This window comes from Saccopteryx leptura, chromosome 8 (genome assembly GCF_036850995.1).
Source record: "Saccopteryx leptura isolate mSacLep1 chromosome 8, mSacLep1_pri_phased_curated, whole genome shotgun sequence".
Lineage (NCBI taxonomy): Eukaryota > Metazoa > Chordata > Mammalia > Chiroptera > Emballonuridae > Saccopteryx > Saccopteryx leptura.
The window spans coordinates 52856255-52873371 of NC_089510.1; the positions used below are offsets into that span (position 1 = coordinate 52856255).

General features: G+C 51.3%; 1 protein-coding gene across 5 annotated transcripts in view; it reads right to left on the reverse strand.

Annotated features, from left to right (window-relative positions):
• The window catches only part of MYLK (myosin light chain kinase), a 291028-nt gene that overhangs the window by 22104 nt on the left and 251807 nt on the right, over nucleotides 1–17117 (reverse strand). For all 5 annotated transcript variants that reach the window (XM_066347834.1, XM_066347833.1, XM_066347832.1 and 2 more), the window contains 2 exons: nucleotides 8172–8389; nucleotides 6257–6380 (listed from right to left, as the gene is read on the reverse strand). In XM_066347834.1, the coding sequence (XP_066203931.1) occupies nucleotides 6257–6380; nucleotides 8172–8389 (342 nt within the window). The remainder of the gene's footprint in view (nucleotides 1–6256; nucleotides 6381–8171; nucleotides 8390–17117) is intronic.

Here is a 17117-nt window from a genome sequence, read left to right on the forward strand (position 1 = left end):
GGCAGCCCATCCATCTGAAATCCCCGAGCCCCTGGCTCCTCGCCCGCCCGTTGAGCTCGGGCATCTCCCCCATTAAAGAGCATGTCTCTAAAATAACACTTGGAATACATGCAGAGCATGATGACAAAGAGTGTTCTAATTTTAGTGTTTGTTTCTGGGTGATGGGATTTTTCAGAATTTTTTTTAAACTTTCTTCTTTGAACTTTCACTTTAGTGCCAAAATTTATGTCAGAAACATATGTTCTTTCATTAAAAAATTAACCCAATAACAAACAAGATAACCCTAGCATGAAAGACTCAACCACTCACCTCTTTTCCTAGTCTTACCTACCTAGTTCTTAACTGAAAGAAATCAGAGCATGTCACACCAAAATATGACAGAAGTATTGGTTTAAGCTGAGGGCAGTTTTGTCTTTCTGTCTAAAAGCAGGACATACATTTCCTTTTGTAGAGAAGACTCTTATATGCATAACCAACTTGTTAACCAACCGTTATTTACCATACATTTCCTAGGGCCTTCTCACAACTGAACCCCCAGGAGCTCCAACCCTTTTCCTGATCCAGTTACTTCTCTACAATTTATTGCTCTTTGTTAAAATAGTACATAAGCTTCAAATTCTAAATGCCTCCTTGAGTCACATTTCTTTATCTCTTATGCATGTGTACACAACTCTTTTCTTTTTCCCTTGTTACTCTTTCTGCAGTTTGATGAGCAGGCCACCACGACTGAACCTGAAAGCGTAGAGGCGAGTTTTCCTCCCCAGCATAACCACCAGATTTATCCGGTTCTCACAACATTGTAATCTGTGTGGGCAAATGTTTTGATGCTCTTGTTCTTTACTCAACATAGTCTTTCATCAGTGTATAGAGTCTTCATGTTCATTTTTAGTGGTCAAATACTAGTCTTTGTGCTGACGAGTCACAAAGGTCACAACTGCAGGATGTTCTGATTTCTCAATTCTCAATACTTCACTGCAGCAAAGTTTTGCCCAGGGAATCTGATTGGAGGCCTGTCCTGCTCACAGGGCAGAATGGCAGGAGAGAGGGGGTGCAGGAATGCTTCCCGGACTCCTCCTCCTCCATGGTGTTTCTCAAGTAGCAAACAGATGACCCTGCTACACAAACAGCCCGCTAAGGGGGTCCACATCTGCTAGCAGAACTGCTGAGTGCCTAAGGCGGGATTCGCCTTTGACCCCATTTTAGCCTTCAAATACTTAAGTGTGGGGGGCGATCTGAGAGGGTTGGCAGATCCTATAGGCAAAGCTGGGTGTCATAGTGTGCAGTGCCTTAGGAAGCAGAGAGCTGGGGTTTAGTCACACTACCCACAACCCCCGAACCTGGAGAGCAAAAGCTGCAGGCGATGGCTGGGCCTGGTGTGGGCAGGGGTACCCGGAGGTCACAGGAACTGGACTAAGAAACCGGCTCATCAGTGGAGGGGACAGGGCAGCCCTGGGCGGGGCTCCTGGATCCCTCTGAAGAGCCCCGCATTCACACCCACGTCTGAGGAGGTACCTGATGGGCACTGGGACTCCCCCGGGCGCACGCGCTGCTGACCCCAGAGCTAGAGTCTGGCTCTCTGACCACGGCAGCTGCTCAACAAGTGAGCAGAAACGGAAACCTGTCACTGAGCCCAGTCGGCCAGGAAGATGGCTGGGAGGAGACAGCAGAGCAGTCACTGCTCTTGACCTTGGTGTGGGGGAGAGACAGAGAGAGTTCTGGAGGGCAGGACACAGGGAAGGGCTGCGGTGTCCCCAAAGGCAGTGAGGGAACACCAAGTCCTCAGGACACAGAGGAGAGGGGATGGGAGAAGGGAAGTCTTAGAAAGAAGGTGGGGCTCCAAATTTCTTCCATACTGAAGTGTGGCCTATAGCGCCCCTGTCCTCTTTCCTCTTTCCCGCTGGAAACCAAAGCGGCGTCTCCAGGAGATTCACAAAACCTCCCGGGCTCTCTTCAGACTCATGGGTGAGAGGGCAGGGCCCACAGCCACCTGTGCAGCTCCGCTCGGCCTGGAAACCCAGGGCAGGACAGGCTCCGCCCTGACCTCTCCCACGCTGCTTTCCTAAGAGGTGCTCAGCAGACGTGCTCAATACTAAGTTACCACCTGTCCCCTCAATCTCTCACTGGCCCCAGAAAAGAGAGAGCGGGGTGGGGAGGAGGTTCTCCGGTACAGACGTGGAAACGGCCTGCCAGGGGCTGTCAGATAGACAGCCAAGCTTAGAAGAGACAGACAGAGGGTGCATGGGGGCGCCAGAGAACCTCTCCTGGGTGCTTCAGCTGCAGCTCCAGGTTTCTGCATGTCAGGGACTGAAAGGAAGCAATCTGGCTGGCTCCAACTGCTGTTTTCGGCACCATGCACCCTGCTGAGAGCGCTTGCTCCGGAAGGGAGCTGCCAAAGCTCGATCCCCACTGTGAGAGCCAGCGGGAAGGAGTCCCGGAGGACAGAGCGGCCCACAGCAACGGGTGCTGGAGTCGGGACCCTGAGGAGACTGCGGGGGCTGTGTGGGCTGAGCTGCATCCCCGCCACCCCCACCTCTCTCCCTGCCCCAAACCCCCTGCCCAAACTATGTACTTCAGGATGGTGCCCCACTCACCACAATAATTTTCTCCCCATTTTAAAAGTTCTTCCCTGGCCCTGGCCGGTTGGCTCAGCGGTAGAGCGTCGGCCTGGCGTGCGGGGGACCCGGGTTCGATTCCCGGCCAGGGCACATAGGAGAGGTGCCCATTTGCTTCTCCACCCCCCCTTCCTCTCTGTCTCTCTCTTCCCCTCCCGCAGCCAAGGCTCCATTGGAGCAAAGATGGCCCGGGCGCTGGGGATGGCTCCTTGGCCTCTGCCCCAGGCGCTAGAGTGGCTCTGGTTGCAGCAGAGCGACGCCCCGTAGGGGCAGAGCATCACCCCCTGGTGGGCAGAGCGTCGCCCCTGGTGGGTGTGCCGGGTGGATCCCGGTCGGGCGCATGCGGGAGTCTGTCTGACTGTCTCTCCCTGTTTCCAGCTTCAGAAAAATACAAAAAAGAAAAAAAAAAAACAAGAAAAAAAAAAAAAAACGCTCTTCCCTATTTCTTGGTCTTAGCTTTAAAAATAATCTAGTAAACAATATACCATATTATCCAGATGACTATGTTCCTCTACCTAAAAGGATTTTCATTTAAAAATAAAGTGCTCTTCTAGATGATATAAATCCAACAGGAATGCATAATATACTCACTAACATGCATGCACCAGAATCCCCGCAACACCCCCAAATAGAATCTATTCGAAAGCCCATCAGTGTAGAATGCATACATAAGTGGGGGGGATGTTCACACAGAGGATGATGGCAAAGCACTGAAAACGAGCAACTGCAACTACACACAGTAATATGAATGGTCTCACAATCAGTGCTGAGCAAAAGAAGCAAGACATACCTTTCTGTATGATTTCATTTCTATCAAGTTCAAGAATAGGCAAAACGAATGCAGAATGTTAGACATGAAGCTCCTAGTTACTCACATCTGCAGGTTTAGTAACTGTGTGGACCACTAGGAGGACCCTGGGGCCCTTGTGCTTGGTTTATAATCTGATTATAGGCTACACAGATATGTTCACTGTGAAGTTTACTTAGCAGTCTAGTCACTGCTGTCCCTGACCAGCAGGGAGACCCAAGTCCCTAGTTTGCCCAGGACTGTCCTTGCTTTAGCACTAAAAGTCCTGCATCCAGGGAAACTCATCTGCGGTGGGTGAACTGGATGGCTGGTCAAGCTCCAGGACAGTGGAGAGCGGACAGCCACATGGGATTCCTTGGCCACGGTCATCTCAATGCCAGATGAAGACCGAATCCCTGCCATGACCCACTCCCAGGTTTGTTCTGAGGATTAGACAAGAGTGGCTGTGAAAGTCCGTGACTGCCAGTGAGCTCAACTCCACAGCAGCGGGAAACCTATGGAGACAGTAAGGCAAGTCCCTGAGGGCTGCAGAGGGAAGCAGGGTCCACACTAGACCCCAGGACAGCTGGATCTGACAGAGTGAGCTGACCAAAGACTGGTTCTCTAGATTCAAGGGTCTCCTCCAGGACCAAAGGTCCAGCGTGAGCATCGTCCAGCCTGGAGCAGCCCTGAAGGTGCAGGCGAGACCCTCTGTGAGCATCGTCCAGCCTGGAGCAGCCCTGAAGGTGCAGGCGAGACCCTCTGTGAGCATCGTCCAGCCTGGAGCAGCCCCTGACGGTGCAGGCGAGACCCTCTGTGAGCATCGTCCAGCCTGGAGCAGCCCCTGACGGTGCAGGCGAGACCCTCTGTGAGCATCGTCCAGCCTGGAGCAGCCCTGAAGGTGCAGGCGAGACCCTCTGCCCTGCTGGTCCTTATTCATTAACGAGCCAGGACTCCAGAGTCAGATGCGGTTCTCTTTACCCATCCGCTCCCTAGTTCCTGGAGCCGGGCTGGAGCCGGGAGAGGCAGAACAAAGCACTCCTGGCCAGGGGCTTCTCCTCTGCTGCTCTGGGGAAGCTATGGAGGAGGGGAGGACATCAGGTAGGGAAGGGGGTGACTCTGGGGTCAGACTATGACACAGGTTCAGCTGAGGGAGGCTGTCATTACAGGCCGCAGTGAGAGTAAAACTCTCATGGGAAAAAGCCACGCCACACAATCGCCCACTGTTGCTAACACTTTTGTAACAGTGGTTCCCGACCCCAGCTGTACAGCAACACCTAGAGCCCCTTCTCACACTGGGGTCTCAGAGAGCCTTCTTAGAGGACCTCCTCCTATTTTCTAATTTTCCTTTTGCTTTAACAACAAAAAATATTTTTTCAATGAATACCCGCCTGTCTACACCCTCTGAGTAACCATCCCATAATATGTGTTGCCACACAAGCTCAGGGGCTGCCTCTGAGGCCAGTGACTGTCTGCAGCCTGGGGCCTTGGGGATGAAACCAGCGGGATCCCACCAAGAGGGTGTCTTCCAGCGACTATACACTATAATCTTCATACAACAGCAGGGTGGTTAACTCTTTTACGAACCGACACAACATTTCTGACAGAGCAGCGGTTGAAAAACACCAAGTCTGGTACTCAGAGTACAGTCTTTGGACCAGCACCAGGGCAACCTGAGTCCTCCTAGAAATGATTCTCAGGGACCCCAGATCTTGTGAATCAGACCCTACAACCTAAAGAGAGGCCTAGGTGAGTCACACGCGGTACTGTCTGTGAAGCACTGACTCCCTCTTCTCTAGCTTTTTTAACTGGAATGGCGTGTTTCCCACCCGACTTCCCAATTCTAATGGCTGTGTTGGCTGTCTGTTGTCTGCTGGCCTCGCTGAAGGCTCTGCCATCAATCAGCCCATATCTGACACTCCGAGTTGGCGTCCCTCTGCTGTGAGGATGAGGTGCTGTCCTCTGAAGTCAGTGACGCCCAGAGAGATGTGCACCTGGCTCCCTCCCTCCTCCTCCACATACTCATACAAGTGAAGGGGAACTACACTGTACGGGCCACACTGCCACCCTCCTGACCAAGGCCCCAGGCTGCCCGCACTGGGGAGGGTGGGGGCCGGCCCAGAGGCAGGTCCTGGTGTGTGGAGCTGGGTGCTCCCCCAGGACTGTGAAGTGGCTGCTGCCCCAGGGAGCACACGGAGGGCGAGCCAGGGGGTGACACGGGGGCCTGCCGCCCTCCTGACGAGCCAGGGGGTGACCTGGGAGCCTGCCGCCCTCCTGACGAGCCAGGGGGTGACACGGGGGCCTGCCGCCCTCCTGACGAGCCAGGGGGTGACACGGGGGCCTGCCGCCCTCCTGACGAGCCAGGGGGTGACACGGGGGCCTGCTGCCCTCCTGACGAGCCAGGGGGTGACACGGGAGCCTGCCGCCCTCCTGACGAGCCAGGGGGTGACACGGGGGCCTGCCGCCCTCCTGACGAGCCAGGGGGTGACACGGGGGCCTGCCGCCCTCCTGACGAGCCAGGGGGTGACACGGGGGCCTGCCGCCCTCCTGACGAGCCAGGGGGTGACACGGGGGCCTGCCGCCCTCCTGACGAGCCAGGGGGTGACACGGGGGCCTGCCGCCCTCCTGACGAGCCAGGGGGTGACACGGGGGCCTGCCGCCCTCCTGACGAGCCAGGGGGTGACACGGGAGCCTGCCGCCCTCCTGACGAGCCAGGGGGTGACACGGGGGCCTGCCGCCCTCCTGACCGTGGGGCAGGCTCCCTGTCATGAGCCACCCGGGGCCCCTGATCGTCAGGGCATTCTGGGGACTCTCCTGTGGGACTCTCGGCCCCCTCCCCCAAGCAGCCGAGACTCACAGGATGTAGCAGATGACCCCGATGCTCCACATGTCCGTTGCGTAGCTGATGGGCTCATAGTTGATCACTTCAGGTGCCACAAACTCCGGGGTGCCAAAGAGGACCTTCAGAGACCCTGCATTCTCTGCAACCAGGAGAGAGAGGGATCAACTGCCCGCACATCGTGGAGCCAGCCCACAGTCCGCGGACACCCTCCCCCAGGAGGGACACAGACGAGGCCCCGCCCTCCGCTGCTCTCCTTGGAAAACGGCACAGAGACACGGCCGCCCCGTGAACCAAGTGCGTCAGTACGCAGTGAAACCAACGAAACCGACAACACGCGCCCCTGCCTCACACGTCCTCAGCGGGGCCTCTGCCTGCTCCTGTGTCTGTCTCTCCAGGAGCCCCCGAGGCAGGGGCTGTGACTAGTGCTCGACAGGACTCTCTGCCCTTCACTGTGCTGTCGACCCTGCTGCTCCACAAGGACTTTCCCGCAGTATTTCATGTTCTTGACACTCCTGGGGGAGGTGTGACCGCATGGTCCTGGGGAGGACACAGGGGTCCAGGGACGTGCAGGGACTGACCCCCCCAGTGAACAGTGGAGGTCAGCAGCTCAGCCCAGCGGCCTGACTCCTGAGTGTGTTTCCCCTACGACACGGCCTCTCCACGTGTAGTGTCCTGTCTCTCCTCCCAGGAGCTACTGGAGGATAGTCGGGGAAAGCTTTAACCTCAAGGTTGTGTCTCCGAGCCATAAAAGACAAGAGATGTCCGGAAGTGTGCACACAGGTACCAGCTCCCGGAGGACCTGTCAGCCGTGGGGGTGGCACACCTCTGGGCTGTGGGTCGTACCTGGTCTTGTTTAATTATAGAGCCTACACGTGTTCTCAGACAAAGCACTTAACAGGTCTCGGACACGGAAGCTCTGCGCTAGCTCCACCTGAACCCTCCCTGCTGCATTCCCACCTTCCCGGTCGCCGGTCCTGGTGGACTCTCTGTCCCCACACACCCCTCACCAAGAGAGCCTGCACGTGTGTCCCTTGGGCTCTGACACTGCTAGCCAGTTGTGCCTTCTTTGTTGAACTGTACTTTCTTTTTTGAAAGAGAGAGAGAGAAGCATCAACTCATAGTTGCTACACTTTAGTTGTGCACTGATTGCTTCTTGTATGTTCCTTGCGTGGGAATTGGACCTTGGGCTCAAGCCGAGCCAGTGACCCCTTGCTCAAGCCTGTGACCTTGGGTGTTTGAACCGGTGACCTCGGTGTTCCAGGTCATCGCTCTATCCACTGCGCCCCCACTGGTGAGGCTGTGGAAACTGTTAGTGGGTCCTGCCTGGGGGCGGGGCCGGCACACCCAGAGGTGACCCCACGCCGTGCCCTCAGCAGGAGAGGGCAGAGCAGGTGCACTCGCCCCAACTCGGGCACTGATCCCCAGGGAGTCGCAGCCTGGCAGGACCTCACTCCCTCGCCTTCCTCTTTATTAGCCACATGGCCTCAGCCAAGACTGTGTGTCCTGTGGGAACATGGAGGATGTAAATGGAAGGAAGCATCATCCCAACGTGAGTTTTGCAGCTGAAGGCTCCAGAATGGAAAATATAAGAGGAATAATAACAACCAGAACAATAAACTGCTAACACTTACACGATGCCTACTTACTATGTGCAAGGCACTGTTCTTATCACTGTACCTACATTAATTCATTTGATGCCCATAACAACTCTGGGAGGTGGGTACTTCTATCCCACTTTACAGGTGGAGAATTTGAGACTTGGAGTCACACAGCTAGTAAGTGGCAGGGGTAGGATTTGACCTGAGCTGTCTCCACGGTTTCCAATTTTAACTCTCATACCATGGATTCCCTTAATACCCAGTGTGTGGGACACACCCACAGCCACTGTCACTACATGCTGGTGACAACAGGAGCGGCGGATCAGCCTTACCCAGCCTTCTGGCCAGACCGAAGTCGATGAGCTTGATCCTGGTGCCGGTCTTGTTGACGCACATGATGTTCTCGGGCTTCAGGTCCAGGTGGACGATTCCCTGCTTGTGGATATACTCCACCCCCTCCGAGATCTGCTTCATGTACTTGATGCACTCGCGCTCCGTCAGCTCGAAGTCCTCGTCAATGATGCGCTCGAACAGCTCGCCTCCTGACACGCTGTGGGAACAGTAGGGGTCAGACCACAGGAGCACAGAGCCTAGGCTGGCAGGGGGCCTGGCCAAGGGCAGGTGGGTGGTCGAGGAGACCGGCAGGAAAGCCCAGGGTACTGGGGTCCTGGGCACTTTCTGCAGCTTTCTGAGTTCTAGGTCCCTGCCCTGTTCCACTGGTCTCAGCCTCCCATGTGTGAGGAGGGCCCAGGCCTCCCGGTTTCCTGTTTGGAGGGCTTCTGCCTGCGCCCACTAAGCTGTCAGGGGATTCAGGGAAGCACCTAGGCTGGGCAGTTTCAGGGGTGGTCATGACCGAGAGACCCAGAAATGACCCCCTGCTGGGCAGCTAGCTTCCATTCCCTAAATGACTACAGATGTATAAGGGATCATTCCTTTTTTTTTTTTTTTAAGATTTTATTTACTGATTTTACAGAGGGGATGGGGAATGAGAATCATCAATTTATAGTTGCTTCACTTTAGTTGTTCATTGATGGTCTGTCTTATGTGTCTTGACCAGGCCAAGCCCAGGGTTTCAGACTGGCGACCCCAACGTTCCAGGTCAACACTCTATCCACTGCGCCACCACAGACGAGACTAGGGGATCATTCTTGTACTCCAGCCGTGTCCTTCAGTTACAGAGAACTGAAGCTTAAAATAATACAATCTTCAATAATGAGCTTTAGCAAATTCGTGGCTGTAACCTACTATACTTAACAGTTGTGATTAATTTGCTTCCTCTGGCTAGGCCTATAGTATCCGCTTACTCCTTCCAGCCATAACTCACTGGTCTTGCCTGCTCCATTGCCCAGGCTGCAAGTGTAGTACCATCTTTCCTGCTGGGCCTTTGGGTTCTGGCCACAGTATTTCTGGGGCCCACAGTGGGCATCTTCCGCTAAAGACTGTCCTAGAGGTGCAGGTAGCTGCTTATTGCCCTTCAGTGCAAGTGCATGGCCTCCCTTCCTGAGTTACACGGGCCTTCTCTCTTCCCATCCCCTCCTCTGCCCCACCTTCCTTGCTCTCTGCTTGGAGAGTTTAAAGCGTCTCCTTGGTAACTCGTGCAGCATCTAGACATCAATAAGCTCTTTTCTACAATGACCCGTAGGTACGTCTGTCTGCTGAACAAGCTGGTGGGCTTCACTCTAGGCTAGTCCTCTTCCAAGGGCCCTTCCTCTTCTAAGGGGTGTCATCAAGAAGAACAAGAGCTGAGTTTGAATTCTGTCTCTGCCTTTTACAAGCTGTGTGAACATGGGTGAGTTAATCTTTCTGAGCCCTACTTCTGTACATCCTGTGATTGCTAGGCACACAGGAACCTCTGTGAAACAGCATGCCTGACATACAGTAGGTGCTCAGCACGAATTATCGCCAAGTGGATCTTGTCACTGATGCCTGAGGGAGAGACAGTCAGGGACATACCCTGGGGCCCAGCACACCGCAGCCTCTGTCAGGCTGGCCTCAATCACCACATGGCAGCCACTCTCACTTCTGGACTGGCTGAGCTGGGAGAGACCATCTGTGCCAGTGGCCTCTAGGAGACGCTGAACCAACCCTTCAGAACCAGTCAAGATGGAGGTCCTACGGTGACCAGCAGGTGGCGCCTCTGTCCTCAAGGTTTCCACCCAGGCTCCATGTCAAACAATAATCTCCGTTCTTAGGTCGCAGGTGATTCTTAACATCTCTGTGCCTCAAAGATGCAGATAAGAACAGCACCACCTCACAGGACTGCTGTGACGACTCAGTGAGTTAATACACCCAGAGTGCTTAGAAGAGTGCCTGGCGCATAAAAAGTGCTCAATAATGTGATTTCCCCCCTTTTTTTGTCCCTGTACACTTGAAAAGAATATACCGTATATCCTGCTGCTTTGGGGTAAAGCGCTCTGAAGATATCAATTAAATCCATCTGATCTAGTGTGTCGTTTAAAGTAATTTCCTTGTTGATTTTCTATCTGAAAGATCTATCCACTGATATTAATGGGTGTTAAATTCCCCTACCAGGACTGTATTACTGTCAATCTCTCCCTTTATATCCTTCAAGATTTACTTTACACATTTAGGTGCGCCTATGTTGGTGTATGACTCACTTTATCATTAGGAAATGTCCTTCTTTGTCTCTCTGTTTTAAAGTCTGTTTTGTCAGATGTAAGTGTTGCTGCCCCAGCTTTCCTTCCCTTCTGCATGAAATGTCTTCTAAGTCTCTTTGCTTTCAGTCTATGTGTATCTTTTGTTCTGAGGTGGGTCTCTTGTAGACAGCACATATATAGGTCATGTTTTCTAGCCATACAGCTATCTTATGTTTTGTTTTTTTGTGGATGATTCTAAATATATAAAATGTCTAGGCTAGGCAAATTCATACGACAGAAAGTAGATGAGAGGACACCCGGGGAATCTGAGAGAAGAAAAGGGAAAGTTACTGTTCAATGGGTACAGTTTCTGTTCAGGATAGTGAAAGAGGAAGTACAGCTTCTGCATAGAAGGGGCAAGGACGGACGGCGGCTTCAGGGGCAGCTCACGCCTACGCAGCCCTCGCTGTGCTCTGGACGTTGTACCTGGGCTCTGCAATCTTCCTCCACAGACAGACTCCGGTGCCTCTTCGAAATGGCTGCATGTGGTCCTCAGAAGGCACTTTGGCCTCTTGATTAAAAAGCCTTAATGAATTTTTAAAAATGTTTTTATGGGCCCTGCCAGGTTGGCTCAGTGGATAAAGCATCTCCCCAGCATGTGGACCGCCCAAGTTCCACTCCTGGTCAGGGCACACAAGAGAAGCGATCATTTGCTTCTCTCCCCTTCCTCCCTCCTCCCCTTCTCTCCCTTTTCTGCTCTCACAGCCAGTGGCTTGATTAGTTTGATCATGGGCTTCAGGCACTGAAGATAGCTCAGTTAATTCGAGCATTGGCCCCAGATAGGGGTTGCCAGGTGGATCCCGGTTGGGATGCATGTGGGAGTCTGTCTCACTATCTCCCCCCTCTCACTTAAAAAAATGATTTTATGGTAGTGAAATATATATGGCATGCAATTTGTAACTTTAACCATTTTATTTTTTTATTTTTATTTTTTTTTACAGGGACAGAGAGAGTCAGAGAGAGGGACAGATAGGAACGGAGAGAGATGAGAAGCATCAATCATCAGTTTTTAGTTGTGACACCTTAGTTGTTCATTGATTGCTTTCCCATATGTGCCTTGACTGTGGGCCTTCACCAGACCGAGTAACCCCTTGCTCGAGCCAGCGACCTTGGGTCCAGGCTGGTGAGCTTTTTCTTTTTTTGCTCAAGCCAGATGAGCCCGAGCCCGCGCTCAAGCTGGCGACCTCGAGGTCTCAAATCTGGGTCCTCTGCTTCCCAGTCCAATGCTCTATCCACTGCGCCAACCGCCTGGTCAGGCGCCACTTTAACCATTTTTAAGTGTACAATTCAGTGGCATTAGATTCATAACGTCACATTCTATATGACTTTTTTTTTTAAAATAACCAGAAATTGCATTTATTTGGGAATAGCAGAGGGATTGCAAATCAGGAAATATATGCTGCAGCAAGCTGCAGGCCAGCCTGTTGAGGGATTGGAATGGCTGTATTTATGGGCAAGGGGTGTCCAGAGGGGAAAGTCCCGCCACTCCCCTTTTATACTGGCTTGAGGAGAGTCGTAAGAGTTCACTGCCTTGAGGATGGGAAAGACTCTTGACAGGTGTTCTTTGGTCACTAGATAATCTTGCTCTTCTGTAAGTCAGACATTTAATGGAAATCAATCTCTTGGTTCTTGTCTGGCTGTAAAGCCAGTAGCTGCAGTCACCATCACAGCCGTCTGGCCCATGCAGGTTCGCATTAGATTTGGGCAGACGGTAATGAAACAATGGAGCCAAGAACTGGTGGGCCATTAGCTGTAGTTCTAGCTTGCACCCGGCGGGCAAGTAAAAACACACACTGGGCTCCAAAACCCACTCATTCAGTGCTCACAAAGCTACTGACTTATCCGAGTTTCCTAGAATCAAAGGTTTCTAACTCACTAGCCTTTTTCACCTCTGTTCCCCATCTCCTTCTCCCTGCACAAACTCTGCACAAACTGGCTTCTCCCTAAGCACTCCATCATCTTGGCTGCTTCTCCTCTCCTCCACGTGGCCTCTCTCTGTTCTCCTCTCTAATGCTAATCTCAGGAATCGAGAGAGAGCAAGCTCCCAGTCTGCCCCATTTTTATAGTCAAAACTTTTAATTCAATATACAAATAAGGAAGTCTCTGATACAAAGTCACTTATCTGAGGCATGATGGGACTCCTCATGAGAGTGCACCACCCCCTATCATGCAACAGTCAAGGGTGTGGGGAAAAGCTTAGTCTTAAAACTAAGCCTTACGAACGGCCCTGTATATGACTTTTGATTAGAGCATTTAAGCGATTTACACTTAAAGTGATTATTGGTAGGTATGTATTTAATTGCCATTTTATTCTTTAAAATTTTTTTAATTATTTGAGTTTAGCGAGAGAGGAAGGGAGAGAAAGAGAGAGACAGAAACATATGTTCATGCATGTGCCCTGACCAGAGATCAACTGGATGATGCTCTAACCAGCCAGGCTATCTGGCCACAGGCCATTTTATTCTTTTAACTATGTTCCTCTGTGTTTTCCTTCTCCTCCTTCTTATTTTAAATAACCAGCTGAGGCTAAATACAGATTCCCAAGTTCCACTCTTGAATATTGTGCTTTAAAAATTCTTGGGGGGGATCTGAGGATCCATGTCTTTTTTTTCCTTTTTTAAGAGAGAGAGAGAATAAGGAAAAGAGAGAGAGAGGGAGAGAGAGAGAGAGAGAAGCATCAACTTGTTGTTTCACTTATTTGTGCCATTTATTCTCCTCATATGTGCCCTGACTGGGGCTTGAACCAGTGACCTCAGGGGTCAAGCCAGTGACCTCAGTGCTCTGGGCAGCACTCTATCCACTGTGCCACTGGTCAGGGCAAAGGACCCATGTTTTTATTTTACTTTGTAACAAAATGCATTTTTTAAATTCTTTATTTATTGACTTGAGAGAGAGAGGAAAGGAGGGAGCAAGAGAGAGATAGGAACATCGATTTGTTCCTGTATGTGCCCTGACCGGGGATTGAACTGGCAACCTCTGTACTCCGGGATGATGCTCTAACCAACCGAGCTATTTGGCCAGGGCAAGGATCCATGTTTTTAATAAGTACCACAGCTCAATCTTATGATCAGACAAGTTTGGGAAATACTGGTTTACTCAATTACCACCTCTGAGAGGTCAGTTGAAATTCACATCCTCTTTTCTTTCTTTCTTTTTATTTTAAGTGAAAGGAGGGGAGATAGAGAGACAGACTCCCTCATGAGCCCTGACCAGGATCTACCCAGCAACCTCCATCTAGGGCTGATGCTCGAATTAACCAAGTCATTCCCAGTGCCTGGGGCTGGAGCTCAAACCAGTCAAGCCACTGGCTGTGAGAGGGGAAAAGAGAGCGAAGGGCGAGGAGGAGGGGAAGAGAAGCAGATGGGTGCTTCTCATGTGTGCCCTGACTGGGGATAGAAACTGAGACGTCCACATGTCAGGTGGATGCTCTACCCACTGAGCCAATTCACGCCCTCTTGATAAATCAACTATCCCATATGAAAGATCTTTCCCTCCCTGGGTTTCCACGGCCTTGTCTCTGCATTTTTTGTATCAAGTCTGCCTTTCCTTAAAGTTGTTTGTGAACATGTCTGAAAAAAGTCTGGCTTATATCTAGACACTTATTTATACCTGGCAATGTCTGGCGCAGACAATGTGCCCGAAAATGTTTGCTTTTAAATGTAAAATATTCAGGAAAAGCAAGCAACCATCATTTGTGGTGTCCTTGGGAATATTTGAGGCAATGAGTAGTAGAAATTGGAGCCATGGAGATAATTATTGGTGCATTTCAATACCTGATCTTAGCCAAAAGGCCAAGAAGTGATTGCTTCTGCATTTCTAGAGGTACCTATTCAATATATGTTCAGACAGGTTCAAACCTATTTAAGTATAGTTAATATATTTTGAAAACTATTCCTGTGTCCATTCGCTAGGATGAAAGTATTTATAAAAATAGGATTAATGGCAGCTTAGACCCAAGGTTGCTGGCTCCAGCAGGGGGTTACTCGGTCTGCTGAAGGCCCGCGGTCAAGGCACATGTGAGAAAGCAATCAATGAACAACTAAGAAATTGCAACGCGCAACGAAAAACTGATGATTGATGCTTCTCATCTCTCTCCGTTCCTGTCTGTCTGTCCCTGTCTATCTCTGCCTCTGTAAAAAAAAAAAAAAAAAAGGTTTAATGGTTCTTTAGGTTTCTATGCAAAACACTCAAGAGCATGGGTGGAAAGTACTGGCTGGAAAGAAGCCACCATCCACAGAGGTGAGATAAGCCAAGGCCAAGACTGGGCCGAGGAGATGTGTGCTTAGTAAACCCGCAGCGAGGGAGCGAGTGAATGAGTGAATGCACACCTGATAGAGGGGATCAAATTTACCCCCCAGTCTGTAGACCAGGCCTCCTCGGCAGCTGGAGGAGTGGCACCTGAACTCAGTACCAGACCCCCGACTCCTGGTCTCGTGGAGGCCAGCTGACTGCCTCAGCTCAGTTCTGCCGATGGATGGGAGCACAAAGGGGAGGGGGCACAGAGGCCTCAGCCTGAACTGCACGTGCCCGGTGCGCAGGGCCCCGCCCCCTGGGATGTCCGAGCGCTCCCCAGAAGGACAGGCCCAGACTCGTGAGGAGCCCCAGTCTCACACTACACTGCTGTAGTGACGGGGGCTTGTCCTGCACTCGCATCTGAACGGCTGCAGACACATTAACTCTGATCTCTCACAGTATTTGAGGCAGCGGAACCGAGGGCTGGGACCCTGGAAGGCATTTTTACTTTTCTGTGTGACCAGGTACTGTCCTTCTCTAAATCCCAGTTTTTCTATCAAACAAGAGAAAGCGCAAACTATTCTGTGGAACGCCAACCTCTGTGTTCTCCGAGGCCAGGTCTGTGCGAGTGGGAAGGGAGGCGGGAAGCGCTGGCCGGGGACGAACCTGCTCCCTCTTCTGGGGGTGCGTTCCCACCGGGGGGGCAAGCTCCCTACCCCAAGCGCAGGCGAATCCTCTGGCATCGTGCACGGGAGACGCTCCTGTCCTCGGCGGGGGCGTGGGGTGGAGGGATGAAACCCAGACCCGCAGAAGCCGTCTTACATTTTCTCCCAACATTTTCCATCCAGCTTGCCAACTCCCAATTCCAAGCTAAGTATGGTATTCTGCCCACGGGTGCCGCTGCCCAGCCTTCCTGAGGCTGGGCTGCCTCCTGCCCTCCCTGCATGCCCTTGTGAACTTGCTCAAGGTTTAACTTCCAGAGATCAGACACTTTCACATGTCCTCACATGCCCTCCTTGCCTGGACCCAGCAACCTGTTCTAGAATACATGTAAAAAGCTGCAGCCACAGGGCGACTGTGAGGAGGCCACAGACATGGCTACATCGCTTCCGAAGTACAGAGGCAAGTTTGAGTTTGGGGCTGAAAACGTAGTTTAAGATATGAATAAGGACTTTCTTTGACTCTTACAGTTCCACAGAATTTTAGTAACAAACAGGAGTCTAATCCAAATATGTCTCCTGCTAGAAGGATTTAATGATTACAAATCACTGCTAAGCAATAATGAACTTGAATAGGATTTGGCCCACAATACCTAGTTGAGTATCACTCACAAAATAATTTTGAGTGGAAAAAAGACCAGGATACAGACAGAACAAGTCAATGTCTCATACTACTAAGAATAACTCTCAATTACAGAGCACTGTGCTGGCCAAACATTGTCCCATTTAACCCCCACATTACTCACGCGATGGTTTATATCCTCCTTTTACAGGTAATAAAACTAAGGGTTGGCGTAGCTGAATGACATAGTCAAGGTCACACAACAATTAAGAGGCGGAGTTGAAGCTGAGGTGAGGTTAACTGGACTCAAGTCCGTGCTCCTAACCACTACTACCTTTCTGAAGAAACACAAGCTGACCGGAACACATCAAAATGTTTCCAGAATGAGGGAGGGATTCACACCTCAAGCGTGGGGCTGCCTCACGCTCACTGGCCTCCCCTTGCCTGGGAAGGAGCGGAGAGGCCGGTGGCATCCTTGCCAAAGGACGGAAGTCCCTGGCGCTAGGGGGGAACAACTCAAGGACGCTGCAGGCAACTGCACACTATCCCTCAGAATGCACATGGGTCAAGCACCCCCACACTTCTGGGCAGCTGTCCTCCAGATGTGCACAGGCATGAGTGAAATGACGTATGGACCAGGCTACAAAAACTGCCTGCTTGTAAAAGCAAAAGCCCGGAAACCATCAACCTCCTGTCAGAGGAAGACAATAAACTGTCGTACAGCCATGCGATGACGTCCCATGGAGCAGGGAGAGTGACGACGCTCACTGGCTACTGATATGGGACTATCCCCAAGATAAACTGTTGAATGAAAAGAAAGTATAGAATCATGAGTACAAGCTACCTTTGAGTCAAAGGGGGGGGGGCATATGGATATCCGTACATATAACACTTGTATTTTCATATAGAAACTGGAAAGAGAGAAAAACGATAAAACTGGTTCCTATTGGCAGTGGTGGGTAGAAACAGGGTAGACAGGAGCGGGGATGGAAACGGGACTTCTCATTGCATATGTTCTTATATTTTTTTGATTGACAGTATCACATATTAAAAATAGTCAAATTAGAAAAAGGAATAGAATCTCTTAAAAAAATACTGACACCGTGG